Source organism: Sturnus vulgaris, chromosome 3 (assembly GCF_052056855.1).
Source record: "Sturnus vulgaris isolate bStuVul1 chromosome 3, bStuVul1.hap1, whole genome shotgun sequence".
NCBI lineage: Eukaryota > Metazoa > Chordata > Aves > Passeriformes > Sturnidae > Sturnus > Sturnus vulgaris.
This window is the reverse complement of record NC_142245.1, coordinates 62,832,486-62,853,557: the sequence shown is the minus strand read 5'-3', so window position 1 is coordinate 62,853,557 and position 21,072 is coordinate 62,832,486. Positions and strand designations below refer to the sequence as shown.

The following is a 21,072-nucleotide window of genomic DNA, read 5'->3' as shown; positions in this document are numbered from 1 at the left end:
CACTAAGAAATTTCTGTGCAATGCTGTCATACTGTCTCAGAACACTTTATTAGACATGCAAAAGCAAGTGATAGTGTTTCTTCCATCTCAACATCACCTTTGCATTAATTGTCTCATTCTGTATGGTTCCTAGAGGCAACAGTCATCAAAATCTCAATTAGAATAATTATTTAAGCATTGATTGAAATTACTTTGCTTCCAAGATTTTACTATAATGACTCCATATTCTTTTTGTTCTTTATGGAGAAAAGTCTGGTGAAGCCATAGAAAGATACTCTCTCCTCATTTGCTGCCTTGGTGCAGTGCTAGGGTATTACACACCATACAGTTTGGCTCTGCTCCTCACTCCCTTCCCTCCCAAGGAACCTGCCATACACTGTGGAGAAGACCAAGGGGAGCAAAAGCCCAGCAGGGTCAGGCTGCGAAGAACAGAGCTCTGCACTCGGAGTCCTTCTCCACAACATTTCCTGCTGCTGGGGAATCTGGTGACACCATGAGAAATGTTATGAAAGCTTCAGATGATACTGCCCATCACATCATTATGGGTCTCTCACCCAGAAAGCCACAGAGTCTAAGCATACGAGAGACCAAGGGAATGCAAACAGCACAAGTGATCAAATACCAAAGTAGCTGGACACCTTTTTTTTCGAAAAAGTACTAAGAAATTTTTGGGTCTTATGGAACAGGAGAAATAAGATTTAACTATGGAATTGTGTCTATAAATTTTGCTTTTAACACCCTTTTCACACAAGTAAACCCCAGAGGACAGAGTCATTCAAGAAAGTTTTAATTTTGAACTGATAATTTTCAAACTACAGTGTCATGGAGTACTACAGCAACTACATGGAAATAGCTCCATTTAAGCTGCTGAACTGTAAATCCAAATGGAACAGCATAAAATATTCTTGGTTATTTTATAAAATTCTAGCAAACATTTTATAGCAGCATATTTTTAAATATATATATAATTACTATAGGAGATGCTGTTTTGATTGTGATAATGTAGCATTCAAAAATATCACCTGAGAAAATAAAAATATGCCCTCTAGTGTAAAAGTTGGTCCTTGCATGCGAACTATATGGTAGTTCATATTGTTATAACTAAAATTGCAAACCTAACCTTCCATTGGTTCTCTCTCCATATGGACTTTTATACCTTCTGAGCACTCACTAGCAGATTCAGAGGGTCTGATCCACAATGTTTGAAGACTTTGATAACTCTCACCCACGCTAATAAAGCATGGGTGTTTTCAAGCATTTTAATAGTTCCTTCCTTTCAAAATAGTAATTCTGAGTTTGAGGCCTAAGTACTGTGCAGTTTCCCAGAAAACATGAGCACAGAATCACTCAGTAACTTTTGCCACTGCCTGCAACAGAACCAGGGGTTTGGTACAACAAGGAGCAGTTTTAGGTGTCAGGAACAGCTTTGCAGGCATTCCATCTGTAAGCAAGGACTCTGGTCAGTGCAACATCTGGATCAGGAGAGACAGCAGTACCTATACTCTCTCTATACCTATTTTTTTAAGAGATCAGCTTCCCCACAGTTACCATATACCATCTAGTGATACAAAAGGAAATTGCAATTGCTCATTCACTATTTTTTAAAATGAAAGCTGAAGATGACAACAACATATTTTTTTATAATTTGCTTTCCTTTCACTAAAATAGAATATAGTATGACTGCGCTACCTCCTCCCTGTGATTAACTGTTTTTTCATATATCAAGAATCTTGTGACTCTAGCTAGTTTCCTAGATTTCATTTCTGAAGATGTATGCTTATGCAAGAATTTCAGCTTCAATAAAGTTGAAATAAAGCCTGCCTTATAGCTACAGACGGACATTTTATGTGCAGTTGTAAGTTACTGTTAAGTCCTACAGATGTAAAACTTTGGGCCAAATTTAAAAGAAACCCAAAATCTAACCTTGTAAATTTTGTGAACATCATGATTTTGAAGATCCTAAAATACTTTTTTTTTGTGAGTTTAGTTGCTCCCCTGGTTGATAGGGAAGATGTCAAAGAGAAAGAGATTCAAGTGACGATGATACTAAGGCACAAGATTTGCTTTTGGGAAAAGAAAGCTTTAATCCTGCAAACTCTCTGCCTGGAAAACTAAAATATTTAAATACACTGTATTGTAACACAATAACTGTTTTGTGGTGGGATTTTTCTGCTTTTCTGCATCACCATATGGATGACTTCAATTCCACAGCAACATATACTGTGATATGATTTTGACAGCTGGGATAATGGAAAAAGTCAATGTTTACTTATTGGCAGAAGAAAATGTTACCTTGCCGGCCAACTGGGGCAATAAAATAAATTTGTTTTGTATGCTGTGAGGAATTTTTTAATGCCACTAAATGAAAACAAAAGAATCAGGATCTCTCCTTGGGAGTTCACAGACAGAACGGGTACAGATACAGCAAAAGTAAGAGACTGAGAGAACTGAGAAAAAGAACTTGCCCTGAGCTCCTCTTCCCCCACTCCTCCTCCTCAGCATCATTCAGCTTCCTGCTTTCTAAAGCAAAATGGGATTGTTCTCATGACTAACCAGTGCAATCCTTCCAAAGCTGTTAAATAACAGCATTTTTGGCAGAAGTTACTACATATCTAGCTTATGTAAGCAAAATACAGATATTCCATGAGGTACAGTACTTGCATTTCTATAGACCGATTCGGCCTTTAACTGACACTTTGTTCTGAATCTACAAATAGCAACTGGAAATCAGTTTAGCTACATTGCAGCAGGACTGTAAATGCAGATTGCTGAAACAGGCATAAACCTCAGCAGTTTCTAGATAGTCAAAATGAAAAAACACTTGCAAACCCAAAGGGGCTTTGGACTTCCATCAATCAACTTACATTTCATACATCATTGGCACAATTGCAATTGCATTTCAAGAGAGTTCAAGTGAATGTCATTTTGTCTCACTGACACCATCTTGAAACACTTGCAGCACAAGGGATAAGCTTGTGTCTTAGACTGTGAAAAACTATAAATATAATTTGTAAAAAGAAATAATCCTGGAAAAATTGTGTATCTTAGTCTTTGATTACTGCATGACATTTATTACTTCAGTGAAAATGGCACTGCTCATGGAGATCTGCTTTAGGACAGCTTAGAGGAAAAGGAACGCAGGGAGTGACAAGCAACATGGGGTTCATAAAGGAACGTGCCACTCAAACAAAATCAAGATTTGTCTTAGTACATTTACACATTTACACTTTCTAACTCGATTCTCAGCCCATCTCTGGCTCCCTGCATGGAAGAGACAAGCGCAGTGCACTGCCAACTTTTCATCTCTGGTCTTTACAGAGGATTTGCTGAAGGTGCAGGAGTGTGGAATTGGCATGATACCACACATCATCCACTCTTTTGCCAATAGTGTTAAATTGCAGCAGTTTTGAGGTTCTCCACACCAACTTCCCAAACTGCTTTGATATAAACTGACTCAAAACCACAGCAGAAGGAAACTGTTTTTCTCCCCTCTCAGCTACACCAAGTGCAGCAAGGATTGAGCTCTTGAGGAATGTAAGACATTGGCACATCTGCAAAGGTTTATATAGTATCATATAGGTTTGAAGAAGCAGAAAAAAAATGCTTTATAAATAGAAACACTCATATATGGATTAATAGTTTTCCACCATCACAGTGTCACCAAAATATTAATGGTGGGACTGTAAACACTTAGCAGAGGAAGTGGTGATTTTAAGAATTAGTCTGGCGCATCTTTACTTTTCAAACCACGGTATTAATTAATAATTTAGTGGTGAGTAAAAGACATAAATTTCACAGTGATGACATTGTAGACAATAAAAATACACAAGTAAAAGCATAGCAGACAAGAGAAATGTGAAGCAAGTAGATGTAGAAAAGGTGCAATTGAGGTGGCTTCAATGGTAACAGGAAGGTACAGAGTAATAGGCAGAAAGAAAGCAATCAGTGGAATGGATAGGTTGTGTCCATGCCAAAATAGAAACACCAAAAAAGATCTTTAAATAATACCCATTCTGACTGGAAAAGGAGCTAGTAATAAGGATTCATAACCATGTAGGGAACATTTTAGAAGGTATATTACTGGAACTGATCCCCTTATTGCAAACTGTTCAACTAGATACCCCTTCATGCTCCTTATTCCCTTAGTCAGTAAGGTGCAATGCATTTAATCATTTGGTTACTATCTTTGGCACTGTCTGATATTCCTTTAATTTCCATGCTTGTCCCATAACTCATGGAGTGTAAAATAAAATCTTTCATTCACAAGCATATTTTCTCAGTCCATCTGCAGCTGCAGTGAAAACTCACAAGCTTATCCATACACAGCCACAGATTTTTTTTACTAAGTACAGTCTTCCCAAGGTGTTGTCTTTCTTACAAAGCTGCACACAGTCAGAGTAGCTTTGCCTGAACTCTTTAGATCCCTTAAGAGCACAAGCCTGCTTTCTTTTTTTAGGTCAGATTCTATCAGAAACCGACAGGAATTTGGCCTCAATAGCTTCCACAGGATCAAGGTCTGGTTCAGTAAAGGATTAAGGCTATTGTTGCTGAGCACACATTGCCAGTAAGAGACCTTTCCTTTTCCCTAACCTCTATTTTTTGAGTCAGCCTCACACAGAACTATCTAAATAGAACAATAGGTTACCACATAAATGCTTGTCCTTGGATGCAAATATGTCACATTTATTAAAACCAGTGCTAATTTTGGATAGTCTTTTCTAGACTTTTAGAAAATAATAAGTGATTTAACCAAATGCATTTCTTTTGGTATTCCTGACTACACTTAGAATTTAATAATTTTAGAGTTTCCATCTCTTATGTTTTCTGATGCTTGTGATTTCCACCGGTTTAAAAATCAAAAAGAGCAGCCAAATTGTAGCTTTAGTTCTAACAAGCCCTTGGGTAGGTAGTTTGCACCTTGAAACATAGTTTTCCATTTAGGTGCAATGAGTACCCGGATGCACAGCCCCCTCTCCCCCATCTGAATACCATTTCAGCCTAAATGATGTGTGGATTATTGTTTCCTATCCTAGTTTATTAAAATATTAATAGAGCAGGCTTCTCAATTGACAGCAGCAGGTGGCACACGTCTCCTCCCTGCACCTAATCCACAGGAGCAGCTCAGGTGTAGGATAGTGTGATGCCCTGCTACATCTGGATCTTGCCTAGGTCGATCTGCACCTATGGGTGACCACCAAAGCAGCCAAAACTCTGCAAGCACCCAAGCATGTCTGGGCAATGCACAGCAGCATGAGGCACATGCCTGACTAAAGGTCAAACCACCTAAATTTTCAGGCAAAAAATGAGCTGCAGTTTCCCTGAGCTGCAGAATATGCTCCTGGAAAGGCAGCAAGTTCCTGCCTCCTGCCGAATCCACTGTCTGGCCTCATTGGGGGAATAGGGGTAATTGCAACCTGCCTTCACATTAATCAAGCATGACAGAGCTGTGCAAGTTCATCTCCCCTAGCATTGCTACCATTTGAACAACAAATCCCAAGGAAGCATGCCTGTCTACTATTTCTGGTGAGAAAGCTCCAGGGAATATACCCACTGAGGCTCCCACCTCCCACATCCAGACCTTTCATCTCTGGTCTATTTGGTTTGTGTGGCAAGGTTTTGGTAGTGGCAGAGGCTTGGGGAGAGGGCTACAATGAGAAGCACCCAGAAGGCTCCCCTGTGTCTGATAGAGCCAATGCCAGACAGCTCCAGGATAGACCCACTGCTGGCCAATGCTTGGCCTGTCAGTGGCAGGGGTAGCGCCTCTGGGATAACAGGTTTAAGAAGGGGAAAACACTGCACAACTTCAGTTGAAGAATGGAATCAGAGTGCGAGCAACAACTCTGCAGACCCCAAGGCCAGTAAAGGAGGAGGAGGAGGTGCTCCAGGCACCGGAGCAGAGATTCCCCTGCAGCCCCTGGTGCACACCATGTGGATGCTGTACCCCTGCAGCCCAGGGAGGTCCATGGGGATCAGAGATCCACCCAGAGCCCAGGGAGCTCCATGGGGAGCAGAGATCCACCCAGAGCCCAGGGAGGGCTCCAGGGCAGAGCAGGGGGTGCCCAAAGGAGGCTGTGACCCTGTGGGAAGCCTGTGCTGGAGCAGGCTCCTGGCAGGGTCTGTGGGCCCATGGAGAGAGGAGCCCACAGCAGAGCAGGTTTGCTGGCAGGACCTGTGACCCTGAGGGGACACCCGCTGGAGCAGACTGTTCCTGAAGGACTGCGCCCCAAAAGGAGTCAGAAGCCAAGGATCATCCTGGAAAGAAGGGAAGGCAAGGATGGTGTTTTTAGACTTGGGTTTATTTGTCAAGATCCTGCTCTGATTTGACTGGTACTAAATTAATTACCCCACGTCCAGATTCTTTTGCCCATGACGGCAATTGGTGAGTGATCTCGTCCTGTCCAGATCTCGACCCACGAGCCTCTCGTTATATTGCCCCTCCCCTGCCAAGGCGCGGAGAGCAATGCCAGGGCGACTTTAGAGGGCAACGGGCGTCCAACCAGGGTCAGCTGCCACAAGGCGGCACAACCTGGGCAGCGGGTCCGGGAAGTGGATCCCGAGCTGTGAGGCGGGGCCGTCCCGAGCGCTTGGCAGGTTCTCCCGCAGGGGACCCGTAGGGGCCTCCGAGTACTTCCCCTTCCCCTTCCCGTTCCCCTTCCCCACAGCGCGGCCGCCGCCCGAGCCGCGCGGGGCCGCCATGACATCGCCATGACACCGGCGCGGGGCCGGGGCGGGGCCTCCCCGCGGCAGCACGCGCGCGGCCCCGCCCCCGCGGCGAGCCGGACCCGCCCCGGGCCTGGTCCCGCCCCCGCCGCGGCGGCGTCACAGTGGCGCGTTCGGCCGCCCCGGCCCGCGCGTGACGTCGGCGCGTCCCGCGGTCCCGGCGGCGGGGCCGGAGGGAGCGGCAGGTGGCGGCGGGCGGAGCGGAGCTGGGCCGAGCGGAGCTGAGCCGAGCGGCGCGGGCCGGCCCGGCCCGGCGGGTGAGTCCTCGCGCCGCCGCGGGCGGGCTAGAGCTGGAGCGGTCGGGGGGAGGCGGCGGCGGCGGCCACCAAAGGCCGCTCCGACAGCGCCCCCTGCGCGGCCACCCGGGGCCGGGGCGGCGCTGCCTCCCTTCACCTCTCTGCCGCCGGCGGGGTGCGGACCGAACCTGGAGTGAGCGTAGCGGCCTCCCTGCGCGGGTGAGTTCCCTGAACAAAAGGCCGACTGAGCTGGGCTGAGCCGAGCGAGAGGCGGCCGCCCGCCCAGAGGGCAGAGCCCTGCCCGGTATTGTTTTGGCGGCGGGGAGGGTGGGGAGTGTCGCCCGCCGCCCCGCCCGCGGGGTCACGTGCCGGGTGTCGGGGCCGCGGCGGCGGAGCCCTGCCGGGAGCCCTTCCCCGGGCCCCGCACGGAGAGGCTGGGAGGGAGAGCCGGCAGCGCCGGCAAAGCCTGCCGGGCCAGGCCAGGCCCCCTTCCGCGGAGCTGGGTCCCTGCAGGAGGCGGCGCCCGACGCCGGTGCGGAGCGAGGTGCGCACAGAGTGCCGGACCGGGCCCGGACTTAGGCTGAGCTCCATGGTCCCGGAGGTTTTTTCCAGCCGCATTGATTCTGTGGTTCTGTGAGTCGGGTGTTTCGTTGTGCTGGGCAGTAAAATAGGTTAGGAGCATTAGCCGTGGCGGCGTCACGCGTGGCGGAATCCCCTGGCGGAGCCGGCGCAGCGCTGTAATTCCCAGGGCGATGTGCAGCTCTGATGTGTGGCTTCGCCCCTGCGGATGTCACCGCTGTGCCCGCCCGGCCTCGGTCGCTGCCGCCGGCGGCATGAGCGGAGCGGCACGGGCGGTCACGGGAGCGCAGCGCGGAGCACCCAGACAGAACTAACTGAGTGTTCCTGATGGAAGTGCTTTTGTTTCTTTGTGCTTGACAGCCTCGGCCCAAGTGTTTGCGTTGCATCCCTTCGGAATGTTGAAAGGGGACGTGAAATGCGAAAACGGCTCCCGCTTTTGGCGCGGTACATGTTGCCGCCACTGAAAATTTGTCGTAAAATATTAACTATATGCGAGGGTTTTGTGCGAATAAGACGATCGGAATGGTGAAATAGTTAAACTGAATCTGTGGGGGTTTTAATCTTAGTACAGCTTTTCAGTGATATGCCTGAGAAACGCTGTAAGTTTTGTTGCTGATGTCTAATATGCAGTTATATATTGACAGTTACAAGGAGGAGTAGGGAGCAGAGCTTTAAAACGTTTTGCATCCGTCAAGTTTGTAATACTAAAAATCCAATCCTTCTTGCTTTGTTAGCTACCCCCTCTGGACGGTGGGCTACTTAAAAATAGATTCTGAAGCATCTCTAAAAATGCGGTACCAAAAATTACAGTGTGTAATAGTATTGAAGACACGGTGAAATCTGAATCTTCATCTGGTAATTTTGAATAAACCTTAAGTATTGAATGTTTTTGCAAGAACTTGCTTTATAGTCTTGTGTGGTTAATACTGTAGTTTCTTTCCAAGTCTGTTGAAGAGCCAGTTGTTTAAATTGCTATAATACGAAATCTGTAGTGAGTGAAAGAAAAAGTTTGTTCTTGAGTCCTTCAAAATACATTGCATCAACTTAGATGTAATTGAATTGTCATTTATTTAAAGAGCTGGAACTGCAGTATTTTTATAGCCTATTGAATAGTGAGCCCCCGGAAAACTCATATTGAAATTGATTTTTTTTTTTCCTCTCTTCTGTGCATGTTAATCAAGTCTATATATATACACAGACACACAAAGAGATGTCCCTGTACTTATTTGAGTTTCTGAAGCATTGGTAACTTAAGATGAGCCAGTTTCTGCTTCATTTTTTGCACACTTTTGCTTTTGAATGAGAAATTAATATTTTTCTTTGTTAAATAGATTGAAATAGGATATATGCTCAAAAATCATTATCAGTGCTCCAGTTGTAACATAGGGTACAACCTCATTTTCAATACACGTAGAATTTTAATATTGAAACGGCTGATTGTTCTGCACTTGACTATTCTTCTATGATCCAGTTCCAAGTGCACATATAAATGTCGGGGGTTTACTAATATGCAATAGCCAAGGATAAGGAATGACAGGCAACCTGAAGCCTCATCATAATCAGCAATTCCTTAGAATATTCTAAGTTTAAGAAACAGATACAAAGAAGTAGGCAAGCTCAGGAAACAGTGAGGTTATTTATCTGTTGTGCTATCCAGTGCCAGGGACAGTTTTAAACATATCTGATAAGACTCAGTACCGTGAGCTGGTAGTGTATTAACAGTAGCAGACCATCAGACAGGACAGTGATTTTTCCTGTTAAATAAAACAGCTACCTTTCTTCCCTCACTGGCTCATGGTTACTAGTGGGGAAGGGGGTCTTTTTCCCCTCCAAACCCCTGGTTGAGTTGCAAATTAGGGACCTTGATGGAAAAAAAAATCAAAGTATTTAATTACAGAAGAGCATTTACTCTTGTGAATTAATACTGTAATTCTGCTGACTTTTCAAGGGGGAAATGATGAATTTGTGATAGCTATTTTAAAACAATATGTTTTGGAGTTGCAATGTTCCCAGATTTCTGTCATTTGAAATAGGACTCCTCTAATAGCCTTTGGCTGGTGTTTGTGGAATTCACCAGTGTGTATGCACATGTGTGTTTTTAAAAAGCTGATTTTACTTACAGAGGAAGCTTAAGACTGTAGGTAACTTCATCAGTATATAGGAGATGACTTCCTAAATATGTATGCTTCTGGTTTTGGTTTGGGTGGGTTATTTGTTGAGGGTTTTTGTAATTGTTGCTGGGTTTTTTGTTTTGTTTTTTTTTTTTCTCCAAAGGAATAAAGGTGGAAAAATTGTGCTGGGTCTGATCATTTACTGGGTCTCATAATTTAACAAGCACAGTTGACTGAACTAGCAAGAAATGGTTTCATCCATCTTGGCCTAGTAAAAGCTTAACATTGTTCTTAAGGAGAACCTGAAGTCATTTTGGGAGATAGGTCTGTTAGGAAGTCCACCACTTCAAATTCTTAAAGCGTCAAAAAAGTGGATGTGACTTCTCCTAGTAAGCATCCTGAGAGACTTTCAAGGGGACAAAGAGAACAGTTCCATGCTGACTGAGCCTCAGTTTGGATGGGGATGGTCCTGTCAGTGACATTGTCCTTCTTTCTGTTGCATCTTTAAAGTTTCAAAATCAGGATGTGGTAGAATCTAAGGGGGTTTAGGAAGGGATACCTGCAGGTCGCTGCAGATAGCGTAACTCCTCATACTACAGGAAGAAGAGAAAATTAATTGCTAAGTATAGAACACAGCCCTTACACAGGTGACTTCAAAGGAAGAGTCATCATCCAAGAAGGGGCGTGTGTGTAACCACAAGTGTTTGTCAGACCGTTCAGTAGAATTTTCAAGACTGACTTACTTAATAAGTAGCAACGTCGTGAAACGTAGAGGTTACCTGATGTCAGTGTGTGAACTAGTTCCTTTCAAGAGCTTTGCAGCAGTTGGAAAGTTGCCTTATCACAATCCTGTAATTATGCCTTCCTTGTATTCTTCTAGGTATAATTATATGTCTTGAATATATGTATACATTTTTATTTCCAAAGAAATCTCCCAGAATTGTCTGAACCTTTTTCTGCCATCTCCACATAGCATTTGTTTTTCTGTTCTACCTCTAGTAGTGGATTATGAGAGAGAGTAGATAAAAGGCTTCAGGTGATATCTATTGAAGTAACAGAAAGGCAGCTCTCAAGATGGACTGAATACCACACCCAGAGCATCAAGCTTGTTGCAGTCTCTTTGATCATAGAAAACATAGTATCTTGTCTCAGTGGATTAGTAGAGCCACAATTCTAACGCGATTGCCACTCCTGCTTTCAGATTGATGTGTAAAAAAAGAAAAGCTGCTAGAACTATGAGGAGAGAAAAGGTGTGGATAGGCTTGTTAATTTTTGCATTTTTCTTTTGGAGCTCATTCTAAAAATAGCTGTACAGAATGTTATACGGAGCTCAGCTATAAAGAAGATAACATATTTGAGTAATGCTTCATGCACTGAAGTAATCTGGACACTCTGATATTATTAATGATAAATGGTCATTTGATGAAGGACTGTAGCACAGAACACAATAATGCTTCATGTTCTTTCAGAGACTTATCACTCCTTGACTTCACTCAACTCTTACATGTCTGCTTTGCACTCTATGTATATGCTGAAATGATTCTTTCCTTGAACAAATTGAAATCAAAGAGGTGATGTTCTTAGGTCTGCTTCAAATCATTCCTATATATAATGTTTTGCAGCAGCTGGAAACTGTAGTTCAAGATGTTTGAGAATCATTCAGAAAGCTACAGATCAGAAGGAAGAGGTGATTCTGTGGCTCATCTGGCTTTTTACAGAGGATTCACTGAAGGTGGTTCTCTTAGGTCAAGACCTTCCTGTTTAGGTTGTGAGAATGCAAGAGTGATGGTCTCCCTTCCCTTTCTGAGTTTGCAGATTCCTACTTCCCTGCTGTAGGAATTTTTTAGGTATTTATTAGGCACTTAGTGATTATTACATATTTGTGAAATGACTAGGTTCCGATTCTGGTTGGTGGCATTCACCAGATATATTGTGACTGACATTATCTGCTAGCCTGAAGAGGAGTATATTACCTCTGAGGTGTGGAGGCTGAGTTGCATCCTTCTACTCTTTTTTTAGAGATCCTATGCACTCTTTCCATTGTTGAACCTTGGAGCCCATCAGGACACTTTAAAGAAATAGAGGAAGGTCCTAATTAATTTTTGTTGCTCTTCGTTTACTTTGATAAGTATCAAATATAGGCCATAGAGTTTGTTTATAAGCTGGTATGAGGCCTATATGTAACATGCTCCCAACTTTGGTCTTGTTTCTCCTTTTGTGCTACTCCTTTTGTGAGGTCACTGTATGAAAATGAGCAATTAACTTACTAGAATCAAAAATAATTGCCTTTTATTATGCTTTAAAAAAGATGATTTGTTTAAGCCAGACATCAGAATAAAAATTGGATCAAAATTGATGGTTACAAAAAATGAAACAGAAATCCGGCGATAGTTGTGTTGAAAATAACATTCATCAAGTAAATAAAAGCATAGTAATTTCTTTTCTGTAACAGAACCATGGCATTGTACTTAGCTTGCTTGTACCTCTGGACAGCTTTGTAATGGTGGTATTATTTGCTTTCTGTTAGTTTGCAGAGAAGCTGAAACGCTGTAATGTACCACTGAGCAGGACAAGCCAGGAATGAGCCAGTCTTGGGAAGGAGGACCTGCCATCCTAGCTGGAGACGTCTGAAGAGAGGACATTTCAGTCTTGTGGCATGCTTCAGTAGAAATTATTCAGAAAAAGTAAGCTATTGTTCTGTTAATGAACTTAAACATGTCAGTTCCTCGATGGACTGCTTATTTGCAGTTATAATTTGACCTGGAATTTGAAGTTTCTTTGTTTGAATTTACATTTTCTTCCATTAGAGTCCAAGAAGGCCTGGAATCTTTTCATGTAATTGTTACACATCACCTCTTCCATACTTCATGTATTGATGAAGGCCCCATAACTTAGAAATTAACTATATTTTTTATTATTAAAAATAAAAACCACAAGAGGTAGGATCTCACAAGATTTCGGACTAATTCCGTCTCAGTGGGTTTTAGGCTGTGTTTATGTTAAAATGCAGAGTTCAGGTTCTTATTGTTCCCTTATTTATACCTGAATTGAGGATTTAAATACTTAAAATAAAATTATTTTTAGAATTATTCCTTGAGTTTAGTTAATTTTTAGTCAAGTAGTCAGTAGTCAAGAATATGATTTTCCGTGATGCCAGGAGTGTCTTAAAAGGAACCCAGTCCCCCAAAAAATAAAGCTTTCCTATTTGATAACAGTTGTGATACAAAGCCTGCTTTGATTGAACCTTGTTCTAAAATACTACTTTTAATTTCAGGAAAAATACTGTGTGGTCAGTTTTGTTCAATTATTAATACCATGAAGTTGTAGTGGAAGTGCTTCCACAGCCATAACATAGCAGAATTGCAGTCCGAGATGTTTGTCCTTGAAGATTACCTCTTCAGTAAAAACCTACATGTACCTCCTCCTACCAACTTATAAACAAACTCTGACCTCGATTTGGTATTAAAAAGATAAATTAAAAAAAAAAGATTAATTAGCATCATGATTTAAAAACAAAAAGTGAGACAGCATCCGTGTAGTGGATATAAATCTTCAAGTGCGTAATTGTCCTGCATTCTGAGCACATGCAACTGCAGTTGTGCTTATCGTATCAGAGTTTTATGTTTCTGGGTAGCACTTTTGGAGATAAGGGTTTGCTCCTTCAGCTCTATGCATTTTATACATAACATTTTCCTTTGAGTCATTAAAAATCAATAGGAATTTCAAGAAAAAGCATTTACTCCTTTTCATATCCTGCATTATTATCTTAATCTAGTAAGGAATCAAAGATCCCTCACATTAATGGGTGACTTATTGAGCACAGTTCAAATGTTAGCATTTTTTGCTCTCAGTGAACAGGTGAGAATTTTTAATTCTTCTTTTAGTTTACCTCAAGGTAAACTCTCTTTAGTTTAGCTCACGGCATCACAGTTTGGTTTGTCAAAGTGCATTGCCTTTTTTAATCCCTGCATTGCATTTTAATCACCTCTAAAATCTTAATTATGATAGGTGATTTGTATAGAACTTACCTACAGGTTGTTTTAATCTTTTCTTTGACTCTGAAAAGGATAATTTTATAAAGGATATTCAGGGAGAAGCATCCCTTTGTAAAACTGTAGTATGGAAGTAAAAATCTCTGCTGTGCTTTTTTGCACTGTATTATCTCACTGTCGAGGCACTTGTAAGTTAAGATCCTTTACCTCAGCCATGGTTAGCACAAATTAATCAATAAATGGATTTCTCTTTCATCTCTTCTGTTGTGAAATGATGGTTGGATTGTGTTTGTGGGTATTCTGAAATCTCAATATGCTTTCTTCTCCCCTTTTTCTAATAAGTTTCTTGGTATGAACCCCTACATTTGCTATAAAAATCTGTCACAAAATACAGCCTCAGAAGTTTGAGGCTTCCAAAAAGCAACTTGTTCACAGCATTGTTAGAATGGATCTCACAGATGTGTGCTGGGCAGTAAAATCACAGTTGCCAGCTGGTAGGTAATGCTATGTCTGTATCTGATGTGCTGATTTAAGAACTGTAATGCAGATTGGTCATTAATCTCAGAAAAAGAAATTCAAATATGAAACTGAAACATAGGTGGATACAATTTTGTGCTACTTCAGGAAAAAGTATTTGAGCTGTAGAGCTTTTAAAAGAAATATTTGATTAAAAAAAGGATTAAAGAGGCATTGGTCTTTGAAGAGGAGATTTTAGTGATAGAAGGGAACAGACAGCATAGAGAAAAACATTTTAAGTAAACAGCACATGATATATTATTGTAAAGATAAATGTAGGTACTGAAGCATAATTTTTTTTTAATCCCAGCATATATTTATAAGATTTTTAAAACAGTGGAAGCTTTTACAGTAATACTGTATTTTGTCTTGAGGTAACACATTTTGTTAGAAATGTGTATAACATTGGAACAGGCTGTCCAGGGAGCCTGTGGTGTTTCAATCCTTGCAGGTTTCAGAAAAACTCAGCTAGACAAAGCCACAGCTAGTCTAGTCTAGTATTGGTGTTGGTGGTGGAGCAGGAGATTAGACTAGGTGACCGCTAAAGGTCCCTTTTGGCCCACATATTTGTTGTAGTTTTGCATGAACTATTCCTAGCTGCCTGTACAAGAAAGACTACTTCTACCTAAAGGCTGTTTTGTTGGATATCAGTCTTGAAGTTTGTTGGGGACTTTAAATAAAAAAGGCACCTTTTTAGGCCCCATTCCCCAGAGCCCATTCTCCTCCCTTAGTTGGTATCTGGTATTTGATTTTGATTGTTAATAAATAAAAGAAAAATTACCATGAAACAGACCATGAAAGATTGCCATGGCAAAAATGTAGTTGAGAAGGCGTTTGCATATTTAGGCTAGAATTTTTCAACTACTTAAATCCTACACAACACCAAAGTGATGCAGTTTTGCATTCCCCATTCTCTTACAGTTACAAAATCATTTTTAATAACAGAAATAAGATATGGTCAGAGAAAGTAAAGGTAATGACTTCACGAGTCAGTCAAGTCAGAACTGTATGTCTTCTGCAGTACACTGCTGCTCCTGCTGGTCTGCAGTGATTCTTTTTGAGAGGCACTCGCATGTATCAGGGAGTTCACTTGATGTTTAAGAAAAAGGAGTCCAAGGTATCTTTTGAAAAGATACCTCAGTTTTCAAATCTGATTCTTTCTGCAGCCCTGTGGTTGTTCTGATCTCAATTTGAGGGTAGTGTACCATGGTGCAGGGGAGCTAAGAAACAGAGTGGGGGAATTCTTCAGCTAGGTGCTGCTGTCAGGTGTATTTTCTGTTGTGTAAACCTAATCTGATATACTGTTCAGGCAGTATCAAACAGATGATCACCTGTAGTCTGAAGAGAGATTGTTTAAGTTCGATTCACCTCTTGAGGAAAGAACCATAATTTCTTTCAATTGCCTGAGGAGGCAACAAAGTAACTGATTGGCTGAGGTTCATTAATCAGTTCTACTCAGGGAATGAACAGAGGAAATTCCAAAATTTGTTTTCTAACTTGGTATTAACGTGCTGAAAATTAAACGGATAAAAGGTTGGTGATCAGCAAAAGAAATCTTCCCAGTACTCAATGTAGTCTGTCACCTCAGGAAAGAGTAACTTACCTTAATTTGAAGTAAATATCTCATTGTGTGAATGTTGAGGTGAAATGTGATGCGAGATGCTAGTTTAAGTTGACATAATAAACTGATGTAAGTTTCTTTGATCCTCTGCAGGATGGCTGGCTGTGGTGAAGTAGATCATTCGATCAACATGCTTCCCACAAATAGGAAGACAAATGAGTCATGTACCAATGCAGCACCTTCCCTGCAAGTCCCTGAATGTGCTATCTGTCTGCAAACGTGTGTCCATCCTGTAAGTCTGCCCTGTAAACATGTTTTCTGCTATCTGTGTGTTAAGGGAGCTTCTTGGCTTGGGAAACGATGTGCACTCTGCCGGCAGGAGATTCCCGAGGATTTTCTTGACAAGCCAACCTTACTGTCACCCGAAGAACTCAAAGCAGCAAGCAGAGGCAATGGAGAATATGCTTGGTACTATGAAGGTAGAAATGGCTGGTGGCAGTATGATGAACGTACCAGCAGAGAGCTGGAAGATGCCTTTTCCAAGGGTAAAAAGAGCACTGAAATGCTAATTGCTGGTTTTTTATACGTAGCAGACCTTGAAAATATGGTTCAGTATAGGAGAAATGAGCATGGACGTCGCAGAAAAATAAAACGAGACATAATAGATATACCAAAGAAGGGAGTGGCTGGGCTGAGGCTGGACTGTGACACCAACACTGTCAATCTGACACGAGAAAGCTCTGCTGATGGTGCAGACAGCACACTGACTCCAGGGGCTGCAGCTGTGCAGCCTCTAGCATCCATTTCTGTGAGGCCCCTACCAGCACTAGATGGTCAGCTCGTGAGCCCTTCAACGCCGTCACCTGATGCAAGCAATTCTCTAGAGAACTCTTTTGCCCAGTTGCAAATAAATGGAGACAGTATGGCTGAAAGGAGTCACAGGGGAGAGGGAGAAGAAGACCATGAATCATCATCTTCGGGTAGGGTGCCAGCTCCTGACACCTCTGTTGAGGAGACCGAATCGGATGCCAGCAGTGACAGTGAGGATGTGTCTGCCCACCTTCAGCAATACTCGTCCTCTGGTCAGCAGAGACACTTGAATGCTGGTGCAAGCCAGGCAGGAGCAGATAGACCAGGGGCAGGGGGTGGGGTTGCAAACACAAGTGTAAGATCTAGAAGGCCAGATGGACAGTGCACAGTCACTGAAGTTTAAATCCAGAGCCATGCAAAAAAAAAAATACTCTGTTGTAATTTTCTGTAAATTTTCTGTCCACATTGGCATTGCACTCAAACCTAGCAGTGTGTTTGGTGGGAGGGTGGGGTGAAGGGGAGAAAACAGATGTGGCCTGTTTTAACTTAAGTCTCTTAACATGTCTCAGCTGGAAGACTCCAACTCTAGGAAACTGGGTTGTCGTGGTAATGGTTTGAAAACTGTTTAGCAATGCCCAGTTTTCTTGAAAATGTCTTGTGTTTATTTTGTAGCATTTTTCCCTTGAAGATACTCTATCCCTTTTTGGCCAATGTATATCTACTGTACAACTTGAATTGTCTTCATTATCTGACTGTTGCATTAAGTGTCTTACTACTTTCTGCATGGATTGATGTACGAAAAGAACACTAATGCTATGTGGAATCAGGCAAGGTGTTGGGTGCGAGCAGGATGCTTAATTTAATGTGAGAAAATAGATGTGAGTTTGGAGTTAAAATGTGTTTTTACTAGACAAGAGCAATCATTTACCTTCTTTCAATGGAAATGTAAAAATGCTGTTAACTTGTGTTGCAAATCCTTACCTTTACACTCTTCATGGCTTTTTCACTGGCTTTGCCATCTTAGTCCTTGTAGTTTTGTTTTTTGAGATCTTTCTTGATCTGTCTTGTTTTTGTTACAGAATTTATAATTTAATAAAACTACATTTTATCAGTAACAATCTCAGATATGTTTCCAGTTTAATTGAACTTCACTGAAGGAATTTCAAATAAAATTATCATAAAACAATTTCCTGTGTTTACCAAAAGGGAGGACTAGTTCTGAGTGGCATCCTGACGTTCTTGCATCTTTGACTGGCTGTCTCTCAGACACAATGCTGTAGGAGTATCATCTTTTACTGAAAAATCATGAGTTGCAAGCTTAATACTCAGACATCTGAAGAGCTGATTAACTCACTTCACTGTTGGCAGGCAGAAGTATCACACACAGCCTTATTTTAACAGCAGAAATGTTGAAATAAGAGTGTAAGCTATCAAAGTTGACCTTAAAACAAAGAACATGGATATTAAGGACTATAGTTCTGTTCATCTGTTCATAGCAAAACTGGTAGCAGCACAGAAAGGGTAGTTTTGTGCTTGTATTAGCATGTAGGAGCTGCACTTCTACAGACTTCTGAGTGTTAAAGCCAGATCTTGAGAAACACAGCTTGTCTTTTATCTCTCTGGAAGTTCTTTTCTTTTACATTTTTTTTCAGATTGAGAAGCAACATTAGTTGATTCTGGACTCAGTCTTTAAAATAAGGCTATTTAAACTCCAATTCTTAATATAGGTAGCTCAGAATAGAAAGGGACTGTAGCTGATACATAGGTACTACTGATCTTAAGACAAAAGTTGCTTTAAGCAAACAATCATTTGAAGGGAATTAAAAGGGATGACTTTTAAAAATGGTAGATTTAAACTTCTATAATGTTCTTCTTACTGTAATAATGGATGACATGTCTGATCTCTGACAAAGCTGTGTCCCCCCCCCCTCTGCCTACAGGTGAAATCGGTGGGTCAGGAAAGTGCAGATGAGACTAGGATGGAATAAGAAATATTTCCTTTGTTCTCAGCTAGGAATAGGTGCTCTTGATCACAGATTTTTCACAGTCATCTTCCAGTCCCATAAGGAAATAAGCTAATTACACGGACTTCATGAAGGAATGTTTCTTTCTCTGTTAGTTGCTAGCTATCTTATTTCTCTGGTTTTAGTTATTATACAGTGGTTCTAGTCAAAGTATGATTTTGTGCTGCAAAAGCCTTCACTAAGAACACTTCAGCTATGTGCACACACTTCATGTGAGAATATGGGTTGAAAAAGCTAGAAATATCACTATATACTTAATTTTAGGATTTGCAGCCCAAACAGTCTACAAATAATTCTACCAGTGATTATCCCTTAGGGTTTTTGACCCAAGTGGAGAGTTCAGCCCCACACCTGTGATGCTGCTTTTGGCTCCCGGCTCTTGCTGGCTAACTGCAACTGTGAAACACTAAAATTATTAAAGTAAGGCTAGTGAGAGCTTAATAACCAGCCATCAGTAGCAAATGCACTCCACAGGTCAAGGTAGGGAAAAATAGTAACTGATAATTCCCATCTTATATTTAAACCATTACTTTCAGTAGGAAATATGTCCTCTGTGCATTTTTAGCAAAGCCACAGCCACACTGCATTATGTGGTTGATTGTAATTCCATATACTGATTTTCAACTTGTACAGCATAGCTAGAGAAATGCACAGTGGAGCAGAAGGGAAAATGAAAAGAAAATTTAAATCCTATAAAATCTACAGCATCTCATAATTTCCATAATAGATAACCACAGACACAAGAATCCTATTTCACGGCTAAAAAATATAAATCAGATAGGGAACCAAGCATTCTGCAAGAACACCTTGCTTATCTAGGGGTTGACCATCTGGTAAATACATTTCTATCAGCAGCAAATAAGATAGAAGTGTCTGTATTGCTGAAAGTGATATCCAGTATCCAACCTTTACAAGCTTGCTACAGAATCCACACTCCCATTAAACCCTTAGGTTGTCCCACTACATAGAGGAAAAAAAGGCATTTCACAATGTAACAGGAAACTTAGTTTGCTGAGGAGGGAGCTGGCAAACTAGCCCCTAGGAAGTACAAAAGCTGGCATGCTATTTAATTAGGAGCCTGGGACTATCAATTTTGATGTTTCTAATTTGTTTGGTGCATTTAGTGCTTGTTTGCTTTTAAGCCATTTCAGAAGGGGAAAAAAAACCTGAGATGGAGCTTTACATCTTTAATAATTGTACAGAAAATACAAACATTTATCAACTGCTAGTTAAAGGTATTTGTCACTTTAAGATGATAAGAAAGTATTCTGTGAAATAAAGAATTTAGCTTTCAAATGGGTAAAATGGGATTCTATTTCATCTTAGTCTGGAACTCTCATCCTAGTACTCTGGTAATTTAGCTGGGCTGGTTTTTATATTAAGGACTCTACTTACTTTTGGAAGAAAATAAACCAGACAATATGGTATTAGACTACTCACAATATCCTTGATCAAAACCTGTAATGATCTTCAGAATGTCCTGTACCTGTGCTTTTGGTATATTTATGATAGCAACAAAATCGATTTCCATAACCCTCTATGAGACTGTTCTGAATGTGTCTTGGTGTGTACTAGTTAATTATTTGCCCTGTTTTCTTAGAAGCAAACATTGGCCTTTGATACAAATCAGAAAGGGTGGCTGAGGAAATATATTTGCTGAAATGAGAATTAAGTCATTGTCTATAAATCAAAATGAAAAGACATCCCCCACAGGTGTACTTACCATTCACTAACTGCCAGCACAGATCTGTTTCAAAATGTGAAAGAAACCAGATTCTGCCTTTGTCCTACAATTTCTTCCCTCTCAAATTTCTATAACCCAGTACACAGAATACACTTAGGAGCCTAATAAACTAAAGAAAAAAAGATTCAAGTGTCGTACTCAGGATCTAAGTAATTTTCACACCAATTTTGAAAACAAAAACTATTAGTAATGGCACATTAATTCTTGCTAAAAGCAAAGACATAACCAGTTGCCCTTTAAAACGTAATGTTTTTTTGACTCACAACAACATGTGCTATTGCTTCAAAAAGCTGGATGAGTATGGACTGGAGTGTGCCTTGAAGGTTCTGTGATGCTGCAGCCTGGAATCCCTCATGAGCCTTGAGAAACTTCATGAAAAGCAGAACAGCTTCACTAAACAGTCAAGTGCTGCCTGATTATACTAAAGCATTCACACTTGTGAAGTAACGGGTTTGAAGTTCTTTAGGGTATGGGAGAGAATCCAGCTACCCAGGAATAAGAACTGGGCTACTGGATAAAAAAAGAGCTGGGAGGAGAAAGGCACAAATCAAAACACTACTATCTTCCCCATGTTCTCATTCCTGTCTCTTCTCTAACCGGAAAGGAAAAATTAAACTTTATTTTTGGGGAAGAGAGATTTGAAATCTTCCTCCATTAGTGCTTCAAATATTAAGGCAAAGGTGCAGGATCAACAGAGTGGAGGTAAGTTCCTTATCTTCTCTGAGATACCAACTCACAACACATCCCTTTCCTCAGCACCTCTTGGTTGCTTCAGGCTA

The 21,072-nt window shown here is 41.4% G+C and overlaps 1 protein-coding gene across 5 annotated transcripts; it reads left to right on the top strand.

The window, feature by feature from the left end:
• The first annotated feature begins 6,833 nt into the window (after positions 1–6,833).
• Positions 6,834–17,648, top strand: RNF146 (ring finger protein 146). Of its 5 annotated transcripts, none has more exons than XM_014874241.2 (3): positions 6,834–6,977; positions 12,174–12,330; positions 15,869–17,648. In XM_014874241.2, the coding sequence occupies exon 3, from the start codon at positions 15,870–15,872 to the stop codon at positions 16,926–16,928; it is 1,059 nt and encodes a 352-aa protein (XP_014729727.1). In that variant the 5' UTR covers positions 6,834–6,977; positions 12,174–12,330; position 15,869; the 3' UTR covers positions 16,929–17,648. The 5 variants fall into 5 exon arrangements, with proteins under 5 accessions (XP_014729727.1, XP_014729726.1, XP_088017974.1 ...); XM_014874240.2 differs by lacking the exon at positions 6,834–6,977 and adding an exon at positions 7,078–7,175; XM_088161848.1 differs by lacking the exon at positions 6,834–6,977 and adding an exon at positions 7,320–7,500.
• Positions 17,649–21,072: the final 3,424 nt, after the last annotated feature.

What these genes read in the sequence shown, in the direction of transcription:
- RNF146 (XM_014874241.2), top strand. Translation starts at nt 15,870, where the DNA reads ATGGCTGGCTGTGGTGAAGTAGATCATTCGATCAACATGCTTCCCACA.